General features: G+C 33.5%; 1 protein-coding gene across 13 annotated transcripts in view; it reads right to left on the reverse strand.

The window, feature by feature from the left end:
* LOC135127983 (rap guanine nucleotide exchange factor 2) overlaps positions 1-18348 on the reverse strand; it is a 140095-nt gene that overhangs the window by 25573 nt on the left and 96174 nt on the right. For 12 of the 13 annotated variants that reach the window (XM_064054728.1, XM_064054736.1, XM_064054735.1 and 9 more), the window contains one exon: positions 9003-9101. In XM_064054728.1, the coding sequence (XP_063910798.1) occupies positions 9003-9101 (99 nt within the window). Of the gene's footprint in view, positions 1-9002; positions 9102-9165; positions 9381-18348 lie in introns of those variants that run through there. The other variant, XM_064054738.1, reaches the window with a different exon arrangement.

An 18348-nucleotide genomic window follows, 5' to 3' on the forward strand; every position in this document is an offset into this window, starting at 1 on the left:
TGGCCAAAATCAGTCTTATCTCAGTAGCTACTAGCCCCATCCACCCACCCTCTTTTTTCTCTCGTATATGCAGTAATTTTGAGCATCTTCTCTTTTGTTTAGTTGCTAATGCTTTAATGGATTTTTCTTTTGTTGGTTTTGTTTTTGTTTATAATTTATAAATGTCTTATTAAATGTTTTTTTTATTTATTAATCATTATTAATCATATAGCCATCTTTTCACAACAAGAAATTTACAACATGGTTAAAATGGTACATTTTTGCAAGGAGATATGGATTCGATAATTCCTTATACAAATTTTCCATTTAAAACATGTTTTAAGTTTCTTGTTGCGAAAAGAAGTCTACACATATTAAAACAAAATGGCAAAATGTAAGCCCGCCCACCCGCCCGATCTCAATTGTGATGATTTTTTTATTCGCCGTGAACCAAGGGGGCGGAGCTCAACTGCAAAACACTTACTTCTTTACGAAAAACTAAAAACATTCTTTGAGTATCGTGTTGTTCAAAGAATACTAAGTATATTCAGAAAAAAGACGAAATATAAACCCCGCCCACCCACCCCATCTCAATTGTGATGATTTTTTTATTCGTAGAAACTTAAGATATTTAAAATGGTAAATTTGTATAGGGAAATATCGATTTTGCAATTACGCTCCGCCCCTCGGCTTACGACGAATAAAAAAAAATCATCAGAATTGAGATAGGGCGGGTGGGCGGGGCTTATATTTTGCCTTTTTTTTCTTAATATACATAGCCATTTTTTCACAAGAAACGTAAAACATGGTTAAAATGGTACATTTTTGCAAGGAAATATGGATTCGATAATTTTTTGTACACATTTTCCATTTTAAACATGTTTCAAGTTTATTGTTGCGGAAAGAAGTCTACACACATTAAAACAAAAAGGTAAAATGTAAGCCCGCCCACCCGCCCTATCTCAATTGTGATGATTTTTTTTATTCGCCGTGAACCAAGGGGGCGGAGCTTAAATGCAAAATACTGATTTCTTTACACGAAATTAAAAACAAGTTTTTGAGTATCGTGTTTAAAAAATACTATGTATATTAAGAACAAAAGCCAAAATAAAATGTTTTTATTATTTTTTTGGGACTCCCGAAACCCCCGTACATAACGTACGCCATTTTCCAGACACGCCTCTTTTGACATTAATATTTGTGCATATTATAAATCCGCCCTTTGATAATTAGGTAGTTCATCAGAATTTCAATCTATTAATTTCTCTCCTGATCAATGAAATTTCTAAAAGTATTTGTTGCCAGATTATTTCAGCAGTAAAGAATTTCTGTTAACCTTTAATTAATTTACTGCAGGAATTTCCAGAAATTCACAAAAAATAAACAAAGTAAACTGGCGTTTACATATCGTTTTCATAAATCAATTTAATTGTACATTATCCTAGCGACACCAATTTGTTATTAAATTTAATAATGAAGCTTAAATTACTTCTGAGTGCATGACATTTATTTTATGTTAACACGACACGGTATTATTATTATTAAATGTTAATATGGTCACTTAAGCACTACTGAGTGGTTGACATTTATATTTATATTTAATTTATGGAACCAGTTACGGCTGGAGGTTGTTTAAAACTTCTCAATCTTCCAAAGTTTCCCAAAATAATTAGATTACAAAGTTTTGATCAATAGACTTTAAAATTCGCTTCATATTAAGACTTCAAGTGAATCAAACACTTTTTACTTCCCAAGCGTAAGATTTTCTTTTTATTAAGTGAGATACCAGAATGTGCGGAAAAAGCTAAGTTTAATAAAAAATTGAGCAATTACATGGTCGTCAAAAAAGCGTTGTAAAGGCACCGTCTTTGTGTACTAATAAAATTTTATTGCCCCATTAATGTCATTTAGGGCAACAATGGTCGAACGACCTTCCCGGTAGGGATCATCATCGATCTTTCACAGTTTACATGTATTAAAAAAAAATATATTAAAATAATACTTCGATTAGCTTTTGAGTAAATTAAAAAATCTTACAACAGTCAACACACATAGTCATCTCAGAATAACAAATAATAATAGACGTGCAAGTATTTTCTCGTCTAGTGCACTAGGTGTGTTCCTAGTTCCAAGTAAACAGTAATTACTGATCTTGTCTTGGTTTTTCGTACGTTTCATTTGTAAAGCTGTAATTTTAAAAATGAAACTCATTCAATTTAATTTAATTATACTTTAAAATTTTACATTACAAGTAAAATTAATTTCATAGTATTACAAAATAAAAAAAACAATAGCATCCTGACGAAAACCTAATCAAAATTACGAAAAACTGATTCCCACCAATCCCACTTCAATTATTTAAATTAATATCAATAGCACTGAAGTATGTAAATAACTCCAGTTTTTCCATTTTTTTATTACAAATCACATGCTTGAGCACGTTTAAGCAATCAACTTTGTATAATTCAATTTCTCCTGGTTTGTGGTTACTTTCTTATTAATTATATTCTACAGATCATTCGCTCGTGTCAAGGTTTGTTACAGCAATAGAAGACCAACAGCAAGTAAACAAAGACGTTTATTTTCAACATATATGCATTCTGAGTTCGCTTTCTAGACAGCAATTCTGGTATTTTTCAATCCATTTTATTTTAATCAGGTAGTTACAAAATTTTGCACCCCAGTTCGGTTACGACTGCCCCCTTTTTAAAAGTAGGTACCCTGATGATTTAATGTGATATTGCAATGTACTGCAGTGACTAAGTTTAGCTTATAAAAAATAGGGTACAGGTGAACTCATCACTAATGCAAGAAAGTGGGTTAACTCATCAAGTCATCACCGGAAATGCCAACTCATTTTAAAACCACCCTTCAAAGGCAGGTGAATAACGTTACTGTTTGAAAGTACGGTGCATGCAATCCGGCATTTATGAATAAAATTCTCGAACATAAATATAAATGATGGGTACCCTAGGGGTACAAATATTCCGGGAAAACTGGACCCTCTGACGATTCAACGCAACGCTACAATATATTGTTTCGATCAATTTTAGCCTGAAGAAATAGGGACAAGTCAACTCATCCATCACCAATCCTAATCCGCAAGAAAGAAGCAGGTCAACTCATCGCTGCAAATTCTAGGTCAGTTTAAAACCACCCTTCTAAGAACGGCGAATACCGTTACTATTTGAGAGTGCGGAGCGTACAATCCGGTATTAGTGAATGAAATTTTCATACAAGGGGTGGATATCCTGGGGAATCGCCAAATTAGCACTGGTATCAGTTGGTCGGTTGTGGTGATGCGTTACCGAACGTTGCCTGATGTCGGCCACCTATCATATTTAACTACCTGCACCCTGCGTAATCTGCTAGGGATTATTTGGGGGCATGTTGACGTCCGCCGGTAAAATAATCCACCCTCGTCTACGACCCTCTAACCCTATATAAATACAAAGAACGTTCTTTTTCGATCTACTAAAACTGTATGGCTTTGTGTAGTTAAAGATGGTAAAACTACAAAAAATAGACAATAATTTCTGTCTCTCTGTACCTAGATCTGCGTTCATTACATATACATCGTGTACTTTACAAACCTAAAAATATGCTTTTTTCAACATTTGTGCAGTCACGACCGCAGACTGAATATAACATAATACGAGCACGAATTAACACACGGATGTTCGTGATCCATAATGTAATATGAAATCTTGTAAATTTTTAAAAAGGTATTACAAAACCCGCACACTGTTGTTATAATCTAGCTGTACGGTTAATTAGTGCATGCATTAAATATTACACACTATCCACATTAACAACAAATTCTCTCGAAATGTAATAATCCCAGTTCACTTGTTATATGAATAACCACAGAGGAGAACATAAAAGAAAATATCACTGGCGAATTTTCGCACGACTGTTGCCTAAATGAACAGTTATATGGTCAAATACGGAATAGAAGTGACCGTTTTCACGCATCTGAAAATTACAAAACAACACACGCTCGCCAAATTTTCTGTAACATAACACTGCTATAATATTAACTTTTTATATAAACTATATACAAAAAAGATTAGAAAAATATATCTGCGGAGGTGTTGCTACAGTATAAAAATAAGTAAAAAATGTCTGCTTTCAGTCGAATTACGAATAATTAAAAAACATGTATGTAATTCCATAGCCTGGCTTTGACCATTAATGTAATGAGAAAAAGTTAAATGTCAAATTTATTTGCTACCACCGGATGTGTGCTCATGCACTGTACTGTTCAGCTAATTACACTTGTTCAAATAAAGACTGTTCAAAAATTTCATGTTTGCAGTTGGCTAAACGTTGCTAAACGCTCGTCTGTAATGCGTGTCAAATTTATTTGACATTTAAGCTGACATTAAAATGGCAGTACAAAATTAATTTATTACACGGAATATTTAAGGTAAAAATACTTTTACTTGGAACAATTTGTTTGCTTTATTATTATAGAACTACCAACTTTTTTGAAAATTTGTTAAAGCCTGCATTCTAAAATGGAGGTAAACTTTCCCCGTAATAAAAAATCAACGACTCAAGAAGACTCAATAATAATAATATCTACCTTGCGTTATATTAATGAATTATCCCAAAACTTTACAATCTTCGCAGTTAATTTTAGGTCCTCTGGCGTTTTATTTTCAGATAAATTTAAAGGAATCTGGTATTTTATTGCTGGATGAACTTGAAAACATCTTTTGAGCCCCCCGCCCACCCACCCTCTCATTTGCCAAAATCGGCGTGTCCGAACTGTGGTAGATTTGTAATTCTCGACCGAATTTCGGCGCAAAATTTTTTGACCCCCTGATACCTTATAATCCATGACCGAACTGCGGTAAGTGGGGGTTTCAAGAACTGAATAAAAATTTAGTAAATAATTGAGACATTCTATTTATATCAACTTTCAAATAACTTCATTTTCTTTACTTTTCGTTCTTTTTAAATAAATATTTATTGAAAAACGACCCGTAGATCACATACTTACATAGATGTGTATAATCACAAGTTAATGTTCATTAGTTAGTAAATTAAAGCGACTGTAGCTTTATTTGTTATTGATCTATGGTGTTTCAAATGATATAATTTCTGAAATTGATAAATAAAATCACCGTAAACTAGGCTAAAATATAACTATGTAAATATTATATTATTATCTACAATTATGACATGATATTAGCAAATTTGTAATTGACACATTTCACAAAATTATACCTCGAAATTTCATTATTTTTGAATTGAACAATTTTAAATTCTATAAACATACATATGTCTATGAAGTACATCTTTTGCAATATATCGTTTTTAGTTTTTATGCGCAGAATTTATTTTTATATTTATAATTATAATTACCAAGACTATACAGATACAGTTGTACCCTGCTCCCAACCCCGAACGGAAATGTACCGCAGTTCGGTCAACTGTACGTGACTACCTGATACTTGAGCAAAATTTGCACCGCAATCGTATACGACCGCCAAAATCGGTCTTATTTTAGCAAGTACTAGCCCCGCCCACCCACCCTCTCTTTTCTTGGAAGGTATGTCATTTGCCAAAATCAGTTTTATCTTAGCAGGGTACTTAACTTAAAGTCTTGAGTGTCACAATGGATTTTTTTTATAATTCGGGAGACTCTTGGGTACCCATGGTGTATTATTTTGGGAGCCCAGAGATGATTTTTTTTTGTAAATTATTTGAAACAATTTTGGAGGACTTTGGTGTTCTATTTTTATAAAATTCTGACTAACCTGTTTTGAGTTAATTTTGAAACTCCTTTTTTTTATTTTTTGATAAATTTAAAACTATCTTGAAGTTCTAGGTACTCCTGTTTGGAAAGAATTTGAAAGTGGTTTGGACCCTCCAGTGTCTTTTCTTATAATAATTTAATTAAATTTCTTAGAGGATACGTCATTTGCTAAAATCAGTCTTATCTTAACAGGTACTAGCTCCAGCCGCTCGTCCTCTTTTTTCTTAGAGATTATGTCATTTGCCAAAATCGGTCTTATTTCAGTAGGTACTAGCCCCGTCCACCCGCCCTCTACTTTCTTAGAAGGATCTCATTGGCCAAAATCAGTCTAACGTCAGTAGCTACTAGCCCCGCCCACCCACCCTTTCTTTTCTTAGAGAGTATGTCATTTGCCAAAATCAGCCTTACCTTAGCAGGTACTAGCTCCTCCCACCCACCCTCTCTTTTCTTGGAAGGTATGGCATTTGCCAAAATCAGTTTTATCTTAGTAGATATTAACCCCACCCACCCGCCCTCTTTTCTCTTGGAGTATCTCATTTGCTATAAAATCAGTCTTATCTTGGAAGTTACTAGCCCCGCCCATCCACCCTCTCTTTTCTTAGACGGTATGTCTTTTGCCAAAATCAGTTTTATCTTAGTAAGGACTGATGACTAACAAGAAATGATCAAAATTTGGAAACATTACGAACTTACTTATATGTACAAGGCAGGAATTTTGAACATCTTCTCTAGTGTTGGTTATGTTTAATGAAAATTTTCTTTTATTGGCTTTGTTTCTGTTTATAATGCATAATTGTCTATTTATAAGCGAATTAAGTATATGTAATCCTCGATTAATTTAATAGAGGATTAAAATATAGAATATAAACTACCGATTGGTTAAAAGATGTACGTTGCATAGCAACGGACCTCAATTAAAAGTTGCTGGCGATTAATTAAAAAAAAATAATAACAATTTTGTTGAAATTTTTGCACGTATTTTAAAAAATCAATATTTCAGTTATTAATGGAAATTTTGGACAGACAGACGGAAACGGAAGACCACTTTTTTCGTACTCTAGAGGTCATGACACGAGAAAATATGAAAGTGGCAATTCGGCCGATGTACTCGATATACGATTTCTGGAGTTTTGTGAGCTGAAAACAATGGTGAAAACCGTGTTCCGAAATTTCCTTAAATAATTGAGATATTCATTTTTAAAAATACGTTCACTAAAATAAAAAAAAAGGATGATCACAAACTGTTTACGGACAGTTTATTATTTAAAATTTCACAACCGAAGTCCATACTGAAAATGTTCCGAAAATTCCATGCAAAAAACGTAGCGTTTGGCCTTAACAAAAAATCAAGCAGTTATTTACGCAAAAACGAAAAAAACTATTTAATTCAAGCTCACATACCAGATCAAAACAACGCTTTTTGGAGAACTTATAATCACTAGAGAAATTATATTTCTGAGATGACAAAAAATTCTTTGGTATATCTCTGAATTATCCTTTTTTAAATTGATTGACCTAGATTAATTATTACATATTTTGCATAATTTGACGATCCATTGAATATTTTGTAGGTTTGAGCATACGTATGCATATTTATGTATGTTTTACTTTGTCAGTTGAAAAAAAATCTAAATCAAATTTATTTATGATTTCCGTTTGGCGAAAGTCTAAGAATATATATATATTTGGATTTTTCTGGAATTTTTCTAAAGAAATGTACCTGTGTAGGTAAGCGAAGAAAAATGTTGCTTCTCCGGTGGGAATCGAACCCCACGTTTACCGCTTGCCGGGCGGGTGCCCTTACCACTAGACTACGGAGGAGCTTATCTTTCCTCGCTTACTACTACGTATTATTGTGCCACCACACCACAGTTTGTTTTCTAAGGCTTTGTCTTAGTCATAAAAGTTTTTAAGTAGGTACACGTCCACTACAGTACAGTATTTGAAGGCCGGTGGTAGCAAATTTTGAAAAATGCTTAAAGTGAAACGACTTTCATTAATTGATGGCTAAAAGACTATCCTGCACGTATTTTAACTAACGAAAATAGCGCTTTTATAAATTTTTTATTGCATATTTTTTAATAAGATTTTTTTAACTTGTTTTTGTCTTGAAATAAAAACGTTTTAATTTTATTTTTTAGATAACATGTGAACCCAAGTTCCAAATATCACATGTTTCAACACTTCATAAAAGGAAATGTCAAAATCTCCACGAATCGAAATTGCCGCAAAATTCCTAAAACAATCTGTTGCCGAAACTTCACAGAAAAATGAACAGCGCAAGTATTTATTTCAGATTTACGTAAAGCGATGTTTTAAAAAGTTGAAAGATCATTTTTTCAAAACGGGTTTAAAAAAATATTGTAAATGTTCAACCAGATTAAAAGCACGCCGAGAAAAAAATTATATACCAGATAACTATTAGGTTATTTCTAGTAATAAAGAAATTGTAAAAAAACATTTTTTGTAGTGGACGAAACTCTGATGCTTGGGGGCGTTATATTGCCAATCTACTGGTATGTTATTTAAGTGATAAAGGGTCTGTCTAGTAAATAGAAAATAGTAAGGATTACAGAATTTTCAAATGAGAATTGAAATGCCATCACAATATGTTCTCAAATTTTTCCGAAAACATTCTTTGCTGAACGAATTAGTATTTATTAAAGTGAATTATCAACTTGTTTCGGCGACGACACCACTCGAAACAGATTGCACGCACTTAATTGAATCTGTGCAAACATCTTCTTAATTTTAAGTGGTCTATCAATAGATATTAATGTAGATTTACTTTATAGCGTATTTATGTTTTATGGAAAAATATGTTATAGGTAATTATAGACATTTCTCGTGTTTTTGGTTTGTAGTTTATTGTTCTTTCTTTCCGGGTCGCCGGAAGTAAATTGCATATGCTCCAAAGTTACGTTAATTTTTTTCTATACTGAAACTGACTACTCATGTAAATTCAGGACAATATACCAGACGCTATTTTAGATGGTCATCAACACCGTTACTGTAAGTATTTTAGGAGGATCACGAAAATCGTCCTCAAGACAATTATCAGAATTAAACTTAAGTATTATATACTATCAAAATATTATCAACAATTAACACGAGTTATTGTAACGCATTACATCGTCAACAAATTCAGTATGTTGTTTTTTAACGGGAAGTTCACTATCGCACTAATGTGGTAATTAAAGTTACGCAACATGTCCGAAAAACGTCATATTATTCCTAACAACAATTAATTGCTTACCCCGTGATCCAACATGATGTTAATATTACGATGTTGCGGATGATCCATTAGTGGCGAATTTTGTACTCTTCTACTCTGTTCGATGTCCGGATAATCGATCTGAAACAAAAATCCTCATTCAAGCCACCATCGTCACGCCACCCCCAACAATTCCAACACCCACACTCGAACTCGGCCACGACATCGTCTTCATCCGCCTCATCTGCATTGTCACTTGAAAAGCGGAGCTTCTTCTCCGCCTCAAAACCGCACCGACAACAGACACTCGCTTTTCAGGTGGCAATCTGTCCAGCTGGACCGCCGTCAGCACCGCGTGTTTGAGCATTTTTCACCCTCTAAAAAAGCACGACTTCACTTCACGACGCGTTCATGCCATCTTCTGGCTCGAGCTGACCGTTGTGTTTTCCTTCTTGTTTCCTTCCGCTTTAGATAAAAACGGCCCACGAGACTCCGATAAACGCGACGAGTTTTTTCACGCGCCCGAATTCCGGGAGTCTGGAATGCTGGCTCGAATCGAAATCGCCGGAATCCGATGAAGTATCAACTTTCGACACGCTTTCGCCCCATTTTCCTATGGGTTGGTCGCGCGTAAGAGACTGAATCGGAGCACGGATTTGGTTTGTTTTTAATTGAAAGAAACCGCCAAGTTCGCGTGGCGGAAATGTTCTTTCCTGTTGGAGTACTCATGCGTTTTTTTCGGTGAGCATTCCGGGAAAACATGGTAAAAATAAATCGTGAACGCAGGTTCGGGAAAAATGTGGAAAGCGACGGAGAACTCGCGATTACACAATAGATTGCTAAGATTTCGAGGATGTTTATTTTAATTAAATGTCGGAGTGATATTTTGGTTCGAGATTAATTATCTCTGAGAATGTCGCGAAAGGGATATTTTAGGTCGCGCGGAGACCGCACACGGTGATCATATTGAGCAAAACCGTGCAAATGCCTCATACGTTTGAATTTTCCGTGAGGAAACAATAATACATTAATAAATCGGTCTAACAATAGTAACAGTCAATTGTATGTATGAGCAATTTATTTATTCTTATGTAGTAACGCATGTTGATCAATTCTTCTTATTAGGGTTTCATGTTAGATTAAAGGAGACGAGAACTAGTGTACTTTTGTCTCCGTTTCAATAGAAATAAAATAGATTAATTCGATCTTTTAAGTGTGGCATGTATTACACATTTTAAAAATTCATCATTTGTAATACGAAATACTGTGTAAACAGTTCACTATTCATGTTCATGTTAATGTCTACCTATACAGTAAGTTCTTGATTTTTGACCTTATTCGTTAGACGTGTTGAGTTGTGCATTTACTGCTTTCTCTGAAGTGCCTTTTTGTATTAGTACTATCAACAACATGATAAATCTTGCTTCAAATACATAATGTGATTGATATGCTATGTTTTTTGTAGTTTATAATAACGTGTCTAAATTTTTAATCACGTATATATGGGTTACCGAAAAAAAAAATGGTGTACGATTATTTAAAAAGAACTTTCCTCGTCTGTGAAGTACGGTCCAACAAATCCCGCTACTTTTAAAATGATAAAATTTATTTATTTTTTGTGATAACCGCAATAAATTAAAAAAGCGCGACCTTCGGGTTACAAGTCGGAGGCGCTGGCCTCTACGCTATTGAGGTAATGATCACGTGCCGCTTATCATTATAAATGCTTATTATACAATTTGAACTTTTTTAGATGTATAGAGTAAAAATCAAGACGGATTCATAAATTACAAGTATTTTAGTAGCTAACTGAAATGACGTTTACTAAAAAAATTAGTGGTTGGGTTTTACCTTCTACATGATATTCTTAATATAAATACAAAATTTAACAACAATCGATCCAGTAGTTTAGAAGTCTAATAAAAATCGACACATTCAGACAAACAGATAGGTCGAAACAATGGACCTATTTTTTCTTACTCGGGTAGTCATGAAAAGTAAGAAAACACGAAAGTAGCCAGTCGCCCAATAGACCATTAAACTTGAATAAATTTCACAGTATGTCTTAAAATGTGGATTTTTTTACAAGATTGGCAATATATATATACTAACATTGATTTAAGTATGACAGAAATATAATCAATCATTTAAATATTTATTTACTGTGCCACCGAAAAGATTGATTAACCATGTTTCCTGTTTGCAGTTCAGTGATATATCTATTTCATTTGATTTGTTGATATAGGATACTTAAATTATGTTAACGAATGATTCATTTTGTTGATTAAATAAAAAATGTTTATCAAATTTCCCCAAAAATCTAGAACCACAGTACTATTTTTACTTCCCGGGCATATTGAATGGCTACTTTCAAGTTTTCACGATGTTTCATGCCCCTAGAATACAAAAAATAAATATCGTCTATCTGTCTCTCGTTTGTGTAGATTTTTTTTGACAGATAATCTCCAAATTCCGAATTTTACAATTGTAAATGTTACTTAAATTTTCTAAAATAACGTACTCCTCTACGTGAGATTTATGAAAATGTTGAATTTTATCCTATGCATTCAAATTTTTGGAAAAAAAAATCAAAATTGTATAACAACACTTTACAATTTAACTTTGAAATTGCAAATCGAATGCTTTGAAATCTTGCGAACGTTTTAAGGTTATCGGAAGCATGATAAAATGTTAATCAAAATGTATCCGTTTACGTCCCCCTAAAAACTAAGACGTTTTGTTACAATTTTTCCGAATAAATGTTATTTAAATGTTAAAACGTTAGATAGTATACAAATCCGTGTTAACTTTTTATTATAAACATCGAGATTTTTGGAGAAAAAAAATCGGTTCGGTCAGGTCAGGTCAGGTCAGGTCGGTCGAATGTTATTTCAACAGAACTTCCCTCGCCCCTGAAGTGCAGCCAAATAAATCCTACTTCTCTGAAAAATTATAATTTTTTGCAATTTTTGTTTTCTGATAACCTCTATAAAGTAAGAACCAGTGGCGTAAATAACGCTCCCGCAGCTTATATGACTTGACTTTTTTCTAGTTTTCAAGTTTAAATTTTTCAATTTTTCAACTTTTCAATTCAATTTCTAGATTTTGCAATTTTTCGATTTGAGTTTCTCAGGTTTTCAATTTTTAATTTTTCCATGTGCAATTTTTCGTTTCAGTTTTCAATTTTTTCAATTTTTCGCTTTAGAATTTTTCAAGTTTTCTTTTTTTCTTTCTTCAATTCTCCTGTATGTAACTCATTAAATTTTTAGATTTTGCAGTTTTTAGATTTAAAGTTTCACGAGTTTTCAATTTTTAGATTTTTCAGTTTTTCATTTAATGAGTTTTTGGGAAAAAACGAGAAAGTACAAGTTATTCTACGTAACTTACATTAGGAGTATAGTCCAAAATTATTGAATATTAGATTGACTTTATGTTTTTTTATTATAATATCTCTTGTTTTTAGCGCCAAAAAATTCCTGAAAGAAAACTACGTATATAAAGAAAGAAAAAAAAAACAAAAATTAAGCCCCGCCCACCCACCCCGATCTCTATTATGATGAGTTTTTCATTCCTAATCAGACCGAAGGGAGGAGTTTAATTGTAACATCAATATTTGTCTAAAAAATTCTACTCTTTTAAAAACATATTTCATATGATAATTTCTTGTAGAGAAATGAGGATTTTGCAACTAAACTCCGCCCTTTAGCTTACGATGAATAAAGCATTGATTACAATTGAGAACGGGTGGGTGGGCGGGGCTTATATTTTGTCTATTTTTTTTTATTGTACGAAGTCTTCTTCTCCCAACAAAAAACTGACAACATGTTTAACTACCCTGTTATAACATCAATATTTCTCTAAACAATTCTACCCTTTTAAAAACATATTTCATATGATAATTTCTTGTAGAGAGATGAGCATTTTGCAACTAAACTCCGCCTCTCAGCTCATGATAAATAAAAGATTCATCACAATTGAGAAGGGGTGGGTGGGCGGGGCTTATATTTTGTCCTTTTTTTCTTAATATACGAAGTCTTCTTTTCCCAACAAGAAACTGAAAACATGCTTAACTTTCCTTTTGTTGAAAGAAAACTCTATATATTAACAGACTGACCGATAGACAGACAGACAGACAGACAGACAGACGGGAGACTACTTTTTTCATACTGTAGGAGTCATGAAACGTCGAGAAAACATAAAACTGGCAATTCGTCCGATGGACTCGATTACTATACTTCCTTAACTTACGCTCGGGAAGTAAGTAAAAACAAAATTGTAGAGAAATTTTGCGATTTCTCAATTTTCCGATATTTCATTTTTTCGATTCTTCGTTTTCTCAATTTCTCCATCAATCGATTTTTGATTTCTCAACTTCTAGGTTTCTCGATTTTTCTACTTTTTTCCCCGTTTCGAGAAATCGATTTCTCAACGTCTAGATTTCTTGATTTTACAATTTTTCCGTTTTTCAATTCTTCAACTTTTATATTTATCAATGTTTCCATTTTTGGACTTCTCGGTTTTACATTTTTCAGTTTGTTTTAATCTTTCGATTGTTCAATTTTCTGATTTTTCGAAATTTCAATTTTTGAATTTATTAATTTTTTTGCATTTAAAATTTCCCAGTTATTTAATTTTTAATTAATCAATTCTGAGTTACTTCGATTTTTCTATTTCTCGATGTTTTAATTATTCAAGTTTCGATTTCTTGGTTTTTTGATTTTTCGACTGCGATTTTTCGATTCTCAGATTTTTTGATGTTTCTATTTTTAATTTTTTTTTTTTATTTTTTAAGTTCTCAATGTTTTGATATTTCAGTGTTGGATTTTTCAATTTCTTGATTTTTTGAATTATAGATTTTTCGATTTCTCTTCTTTTTTAATTTTTCAATGTTCCTATTATTTAAATTTTACATTTTTGGAATTTTTTTTTTACGATTTTTTGATATTTCGATTTTCCGATTAAATAGTAATTTTTTTAATACTTCAATTTTTCGAATTTTCTCTCGGTTTTTCAATTTCTCGATTTTTTACTTTATAGGGGTTATCAGAAAACAAAAATCGATTTTTTTTTAATAATATTTCAAAGTAGCGGTATCTGTTGGGCTACACTTTAGCGGCTAGGAGAGTTCATTTTCTTTTAACACAAAGGCGTACTTCGAGTTGGCACAACTGATGCTGGTTATCTGGTACGTGCTTAGTAGTGGAATTTTTTCGAAGCATAAACATAAACAATCGAAGTTAATGAAGCATATACTGAGAATATACAGGAAAGCATGCTTCTTTATCTGTACTTTAACAGTCCAGAGATATCTCTATAGTAATACAGGGTTTAGCATAAAAAAATCGCAAAATTAAATTTTATAATTTTTCCAAAAAGTTGCAGTTGTTCGATTGTACTTCGGGGTCCAAGTAATTGTAAACCAATTTTTAAAATGTAGATAGTGTATCGCCAATCATAAAATTTGTAGAATCAACTTCAGAATTTATCCAAGAAACTTGTGTGATACTGTATTAATTTTTTACAAGCGTTATTATACTGCCCAATAAAGATTTAAAGAAAATGATATATAAAGAATTAAAAAAAAAACTATAATTTCGTATATCGGTCAGCAATAAATTTTGGTCGTCAGCATCGCTGGCAATGGCAATTGTTTAGTATACTGTATCAGGTGTTCAATAAAGTCATCAAGTTGGTCTTGACATAACATAATAATAAAATTTAATCGATGAAAAGCGTTTTTCGTTACATTTCTTCTCTCAAAAAGACAACGCCAACTTGATGACTTTTTCACTTGAACACCCATGATATAAAACTAAATTTATTTATTACTGACGACTATTTTCAAATCTGTGAAACTTCTAATTACTTTACTGTCATTTCAAAGAAATGGAAAGTTCGAACCAATTTATAATCAAATTTTTTAACAGACATGACCGTACTCAACAAAAAAAAAAAAAAACGATGATAATTCTCTTATTACCGAAAGGGATAAAAAGCAACTCGGAAAGAACCCAAGCCAAGATACCAATGAAGATGAAGTTTGTGGTAACAAAAAATACATTATCGCGATAATAAAAGAATCTGGACGACCTCGTCGAGAGTTAACTGGTTCAAGAAGACCTCGAAGATTTTACCATATTAAAAATACTGGAAAGACACTATTTTTGTGTACCAAAAAAAATATGGTACTATTAGTGTCATTTGGTCCAACAACGATAATGGTCGAACGACCTTACCAGCATATTTTCATCGAACCTACACAAATAACCGATGTCGTTTTATAAATTATAATATAAAATTGGGCAAAATTCAGGATTGTATTCAGAAAAATGAATCATGGATGAAGGTTTCTACCTACTTTCACATTTTTTTAAGTAGCTAATTTTCTGAATAACATTCAAGTTATAAAGAAAGAAAACAAATTTTGATAAAATAATTACCGAACAGGTCTCTTACTGTAGAGTACAACACTGAGAGGATACAGTCGTGTTCAGCCCTAGGCTACAACCAAGCTTCGACTGAAGATTTTACAAACTCGAAGCTCAAGTAGCTTAACATTTTGGCTGCAACGCTTTATTAGAAGACTTTTACTACAAAGTTTTGATTGAATCTGTCTAATAAAAATTAACAAAAAGGAAGCTTTGAGATACTTAAGAAAACAGTTCCAGGTCTTGTCGATATTGAGGTCAATACCGCTGGATTGCTGCGGAAAGGGTTAAACGTTATTTCGACGGAACGCAGAATGTAGGCTTAACTTTTATCACTCGAAGAATCAATTGAATGGTTACGTCAATGGTGATTGGGGCGCATGTCTTGTAGACAGAAAATCCTACCCCGATTATGTATTTATCGTCAATGGAAGCGATTGCCCTGCCATCAACAGCAGCCAACTATTACCCGAATCCTTGAAAAAATTAGAATTTTCATAAATCGCTGGAACGTGTCTTCGTCAACGAGAACATGAGAAGCTCAAACTGGGAAAGAAGCCGAAATTTCGTAATCCAATCAAACCCAGACACACGTCAGCGTTACATACGAAATGCAAAGAAGAATAGATTGATAAATCTGATATATAGTCCGTCTGAATCAGATTAAGGTTCACATAAAGGGTTCGGACGGTCCGAAACATCAAGTTTAATTTAATTCTAGCTTTGAATGTGTTGAGAGATGTTGAGATTTGAGTACAAGAACAATACACTGAAAGTTGTGAATAATATAATAATAATACATGTTATGATATTAACATTGTAACAAAACGTAAAAAATACTTATTAAATCCAAAGAAAAGCGGAAAATCTAGGTATAAATTTTAACTCTCGGATCACGCGGATGCAAGAACTGTGTAACAAAACAGTTCAAAGTTTAATCTGTTCTATACCCGAAGATTATGTCGTAGGTGGTGTAGTCGGGGCTACAAAGTTTGGCAGACGTGATTTCTTGACTAACGCCTTGAGAGACAGTACGTGTGGAAAATCTCGTTGGTGGGATTATTATAAGTAGACAATATTAAGAGATAATGGTGCAGAAAATGCACAAAAATCAAAACTAGAAGCATTAAAGACAAACCAAAAAGTTCTTAAAAAGTTAGTCCCTCCATTGCTCCTAGTGCGAATAAAATTCTTCTCACTGCCGTTTCTGACCATTCTTTCTTAACTGCTTCCCCCAAAACCTTTTTTTTATTGGATTTCCACACAATCTCGCTACTACTTGTCATTCTCCCCGATTACGCAATCCCTCACACCCCACGCATCTCGCCCTCTTCGCAAAAAGTCCAATTCAAACAGGTCGTATTCATGTTATGTAGAACAAAAGGTCGAAGGTTACCGGCAGTTCATCATGGGTTGCTAAGCGACGCCGCCCCCTTGGCAAACAACTGGGCCGGTGGCGCGGATTGCACGGTAATTGGCCGTCGTGTCGAACAAAAGGATTTTTGTATACAGGTAAATGTATGGATTTTATCAGCCAACGATGAAATTGTCTCATCAAACTTCGTTTTATCGATGCCGTAATTTCCTTCTCTTGATGAACTCTCACATAAATTCGTTACACAATATCGTCGATAGTGAGAGTTGGTAAGTGGGTGAAAACGTCGAAAGAAGCATTTCGACTGCCGTATTGATAATCGCTGCCCACTCAAGGTGATGGGCGTCATTGCGGTACAGTGGAATCGATGACGCATGTGATGTCTTCATGAGTGTTTGAACGAGCCGCCTCCACAAAATTGCGTCACGGATTCGGAGATGATATTCTGATGGCGACAGATTGCTTAGCGCCGTATGCTGTGAATTCTTCATGAGGACAAGATCGTTGTGATTTGGAGTTGGCTGTAGGTTGTGTTTCATAATAGATTTCTACTACTGAGTTTGTTGTTGAATATTCAGATGACGAAGTGGCAGAGGTAAAGGTGGAAACCTGTGAAACCCTTGAATTCAGTGAATTCACTAGTGGAAACAGCTGGGAAAGTGTAGGCCGGGGCAAAACATATGTCGTCTGGGTTGTTGTATTTACACCAGACGCTATTCAACAAGAGAACAATTAGCCCGAAGTTGTTTTAACAGAAGTTCCTCGTCCCTGAAGTACAATCAAACAAATCTAGTTTGTGAGATAAATTGTAAAACTTGGTTTTGCACATTTTATTTTTTGTTATGACAACTTTTGTAAGTTAAATTAAAGCGAGTTTTTCATAATAGAGGGAACAGAATATTTTACGTGATCCCTCAAAATAGTCCCAACAAAATAGCCCAGTATGCAATTTTTGTAGATAAAAAAAATATATATTTTTAATTTTTGTTTCACAAAATACAACTATTTTAAGGATGTACTTTTTGGTTTTTATTTATTCACAGAAACGTTTAGAATTTGTTTATTAGAGACAATAAATAATACAGTCAGGTCAGGTCATAATTAAGTATAGTGAACCAAGAGGTATAAGGTTATATGGCCATCATAAAATTAGTTGACCGCAAATAAATACCCCCTTTGTGTGGTTCGCACTAAGCTTACCGGTTGGCAATAAATCATCTTCTAAACATTTCTTGCTCATATTTAACAGGGCCGGCTTTCAAAGCGAGTGGTTATTTCGGAACCCTCAGCGGCTGCAGGTAGCAAAGAAATAGTGGAGTGGTCGATTTTCGTATTTAGTGAAAGCCGCCCCTGAACGAAACCGCAAGAGCCGGTCGAGCTGTAGTGGACTCGTTATTTACGACCCTAAAACCTTTTCTATTGTAAACAACTTAAGTTCGACACAATGGGATGATTTTATGATGGCCATATAACCTTATAGCTCTTGGTTCACTATAGTAATGTTTTTATGCATACAGTATACAATATATGTAATTTTTTTAATATAAAACACAGACATGACATGTTTTTTGATAAAAATTCCTTT

Source organism: Zophobas morio, unplaced genomic scaffold (assembly GCF_036711695.1).
Source record: "Zophobas morio isolate AGI-343-1 ecotype UQ-CSIRO unplaced genomic scaffold, CSIRO_AGI_Zmor_V1 ptg000012l, whole genome shotgun sequence".
NCBI classification, from domain to species: domain Eukaryota; kingdom Metazoa; phylum Arthropoda; class Insecta; order Coleoptera; family Tenebrionidae; genus Zophobas; species Zophobas morio.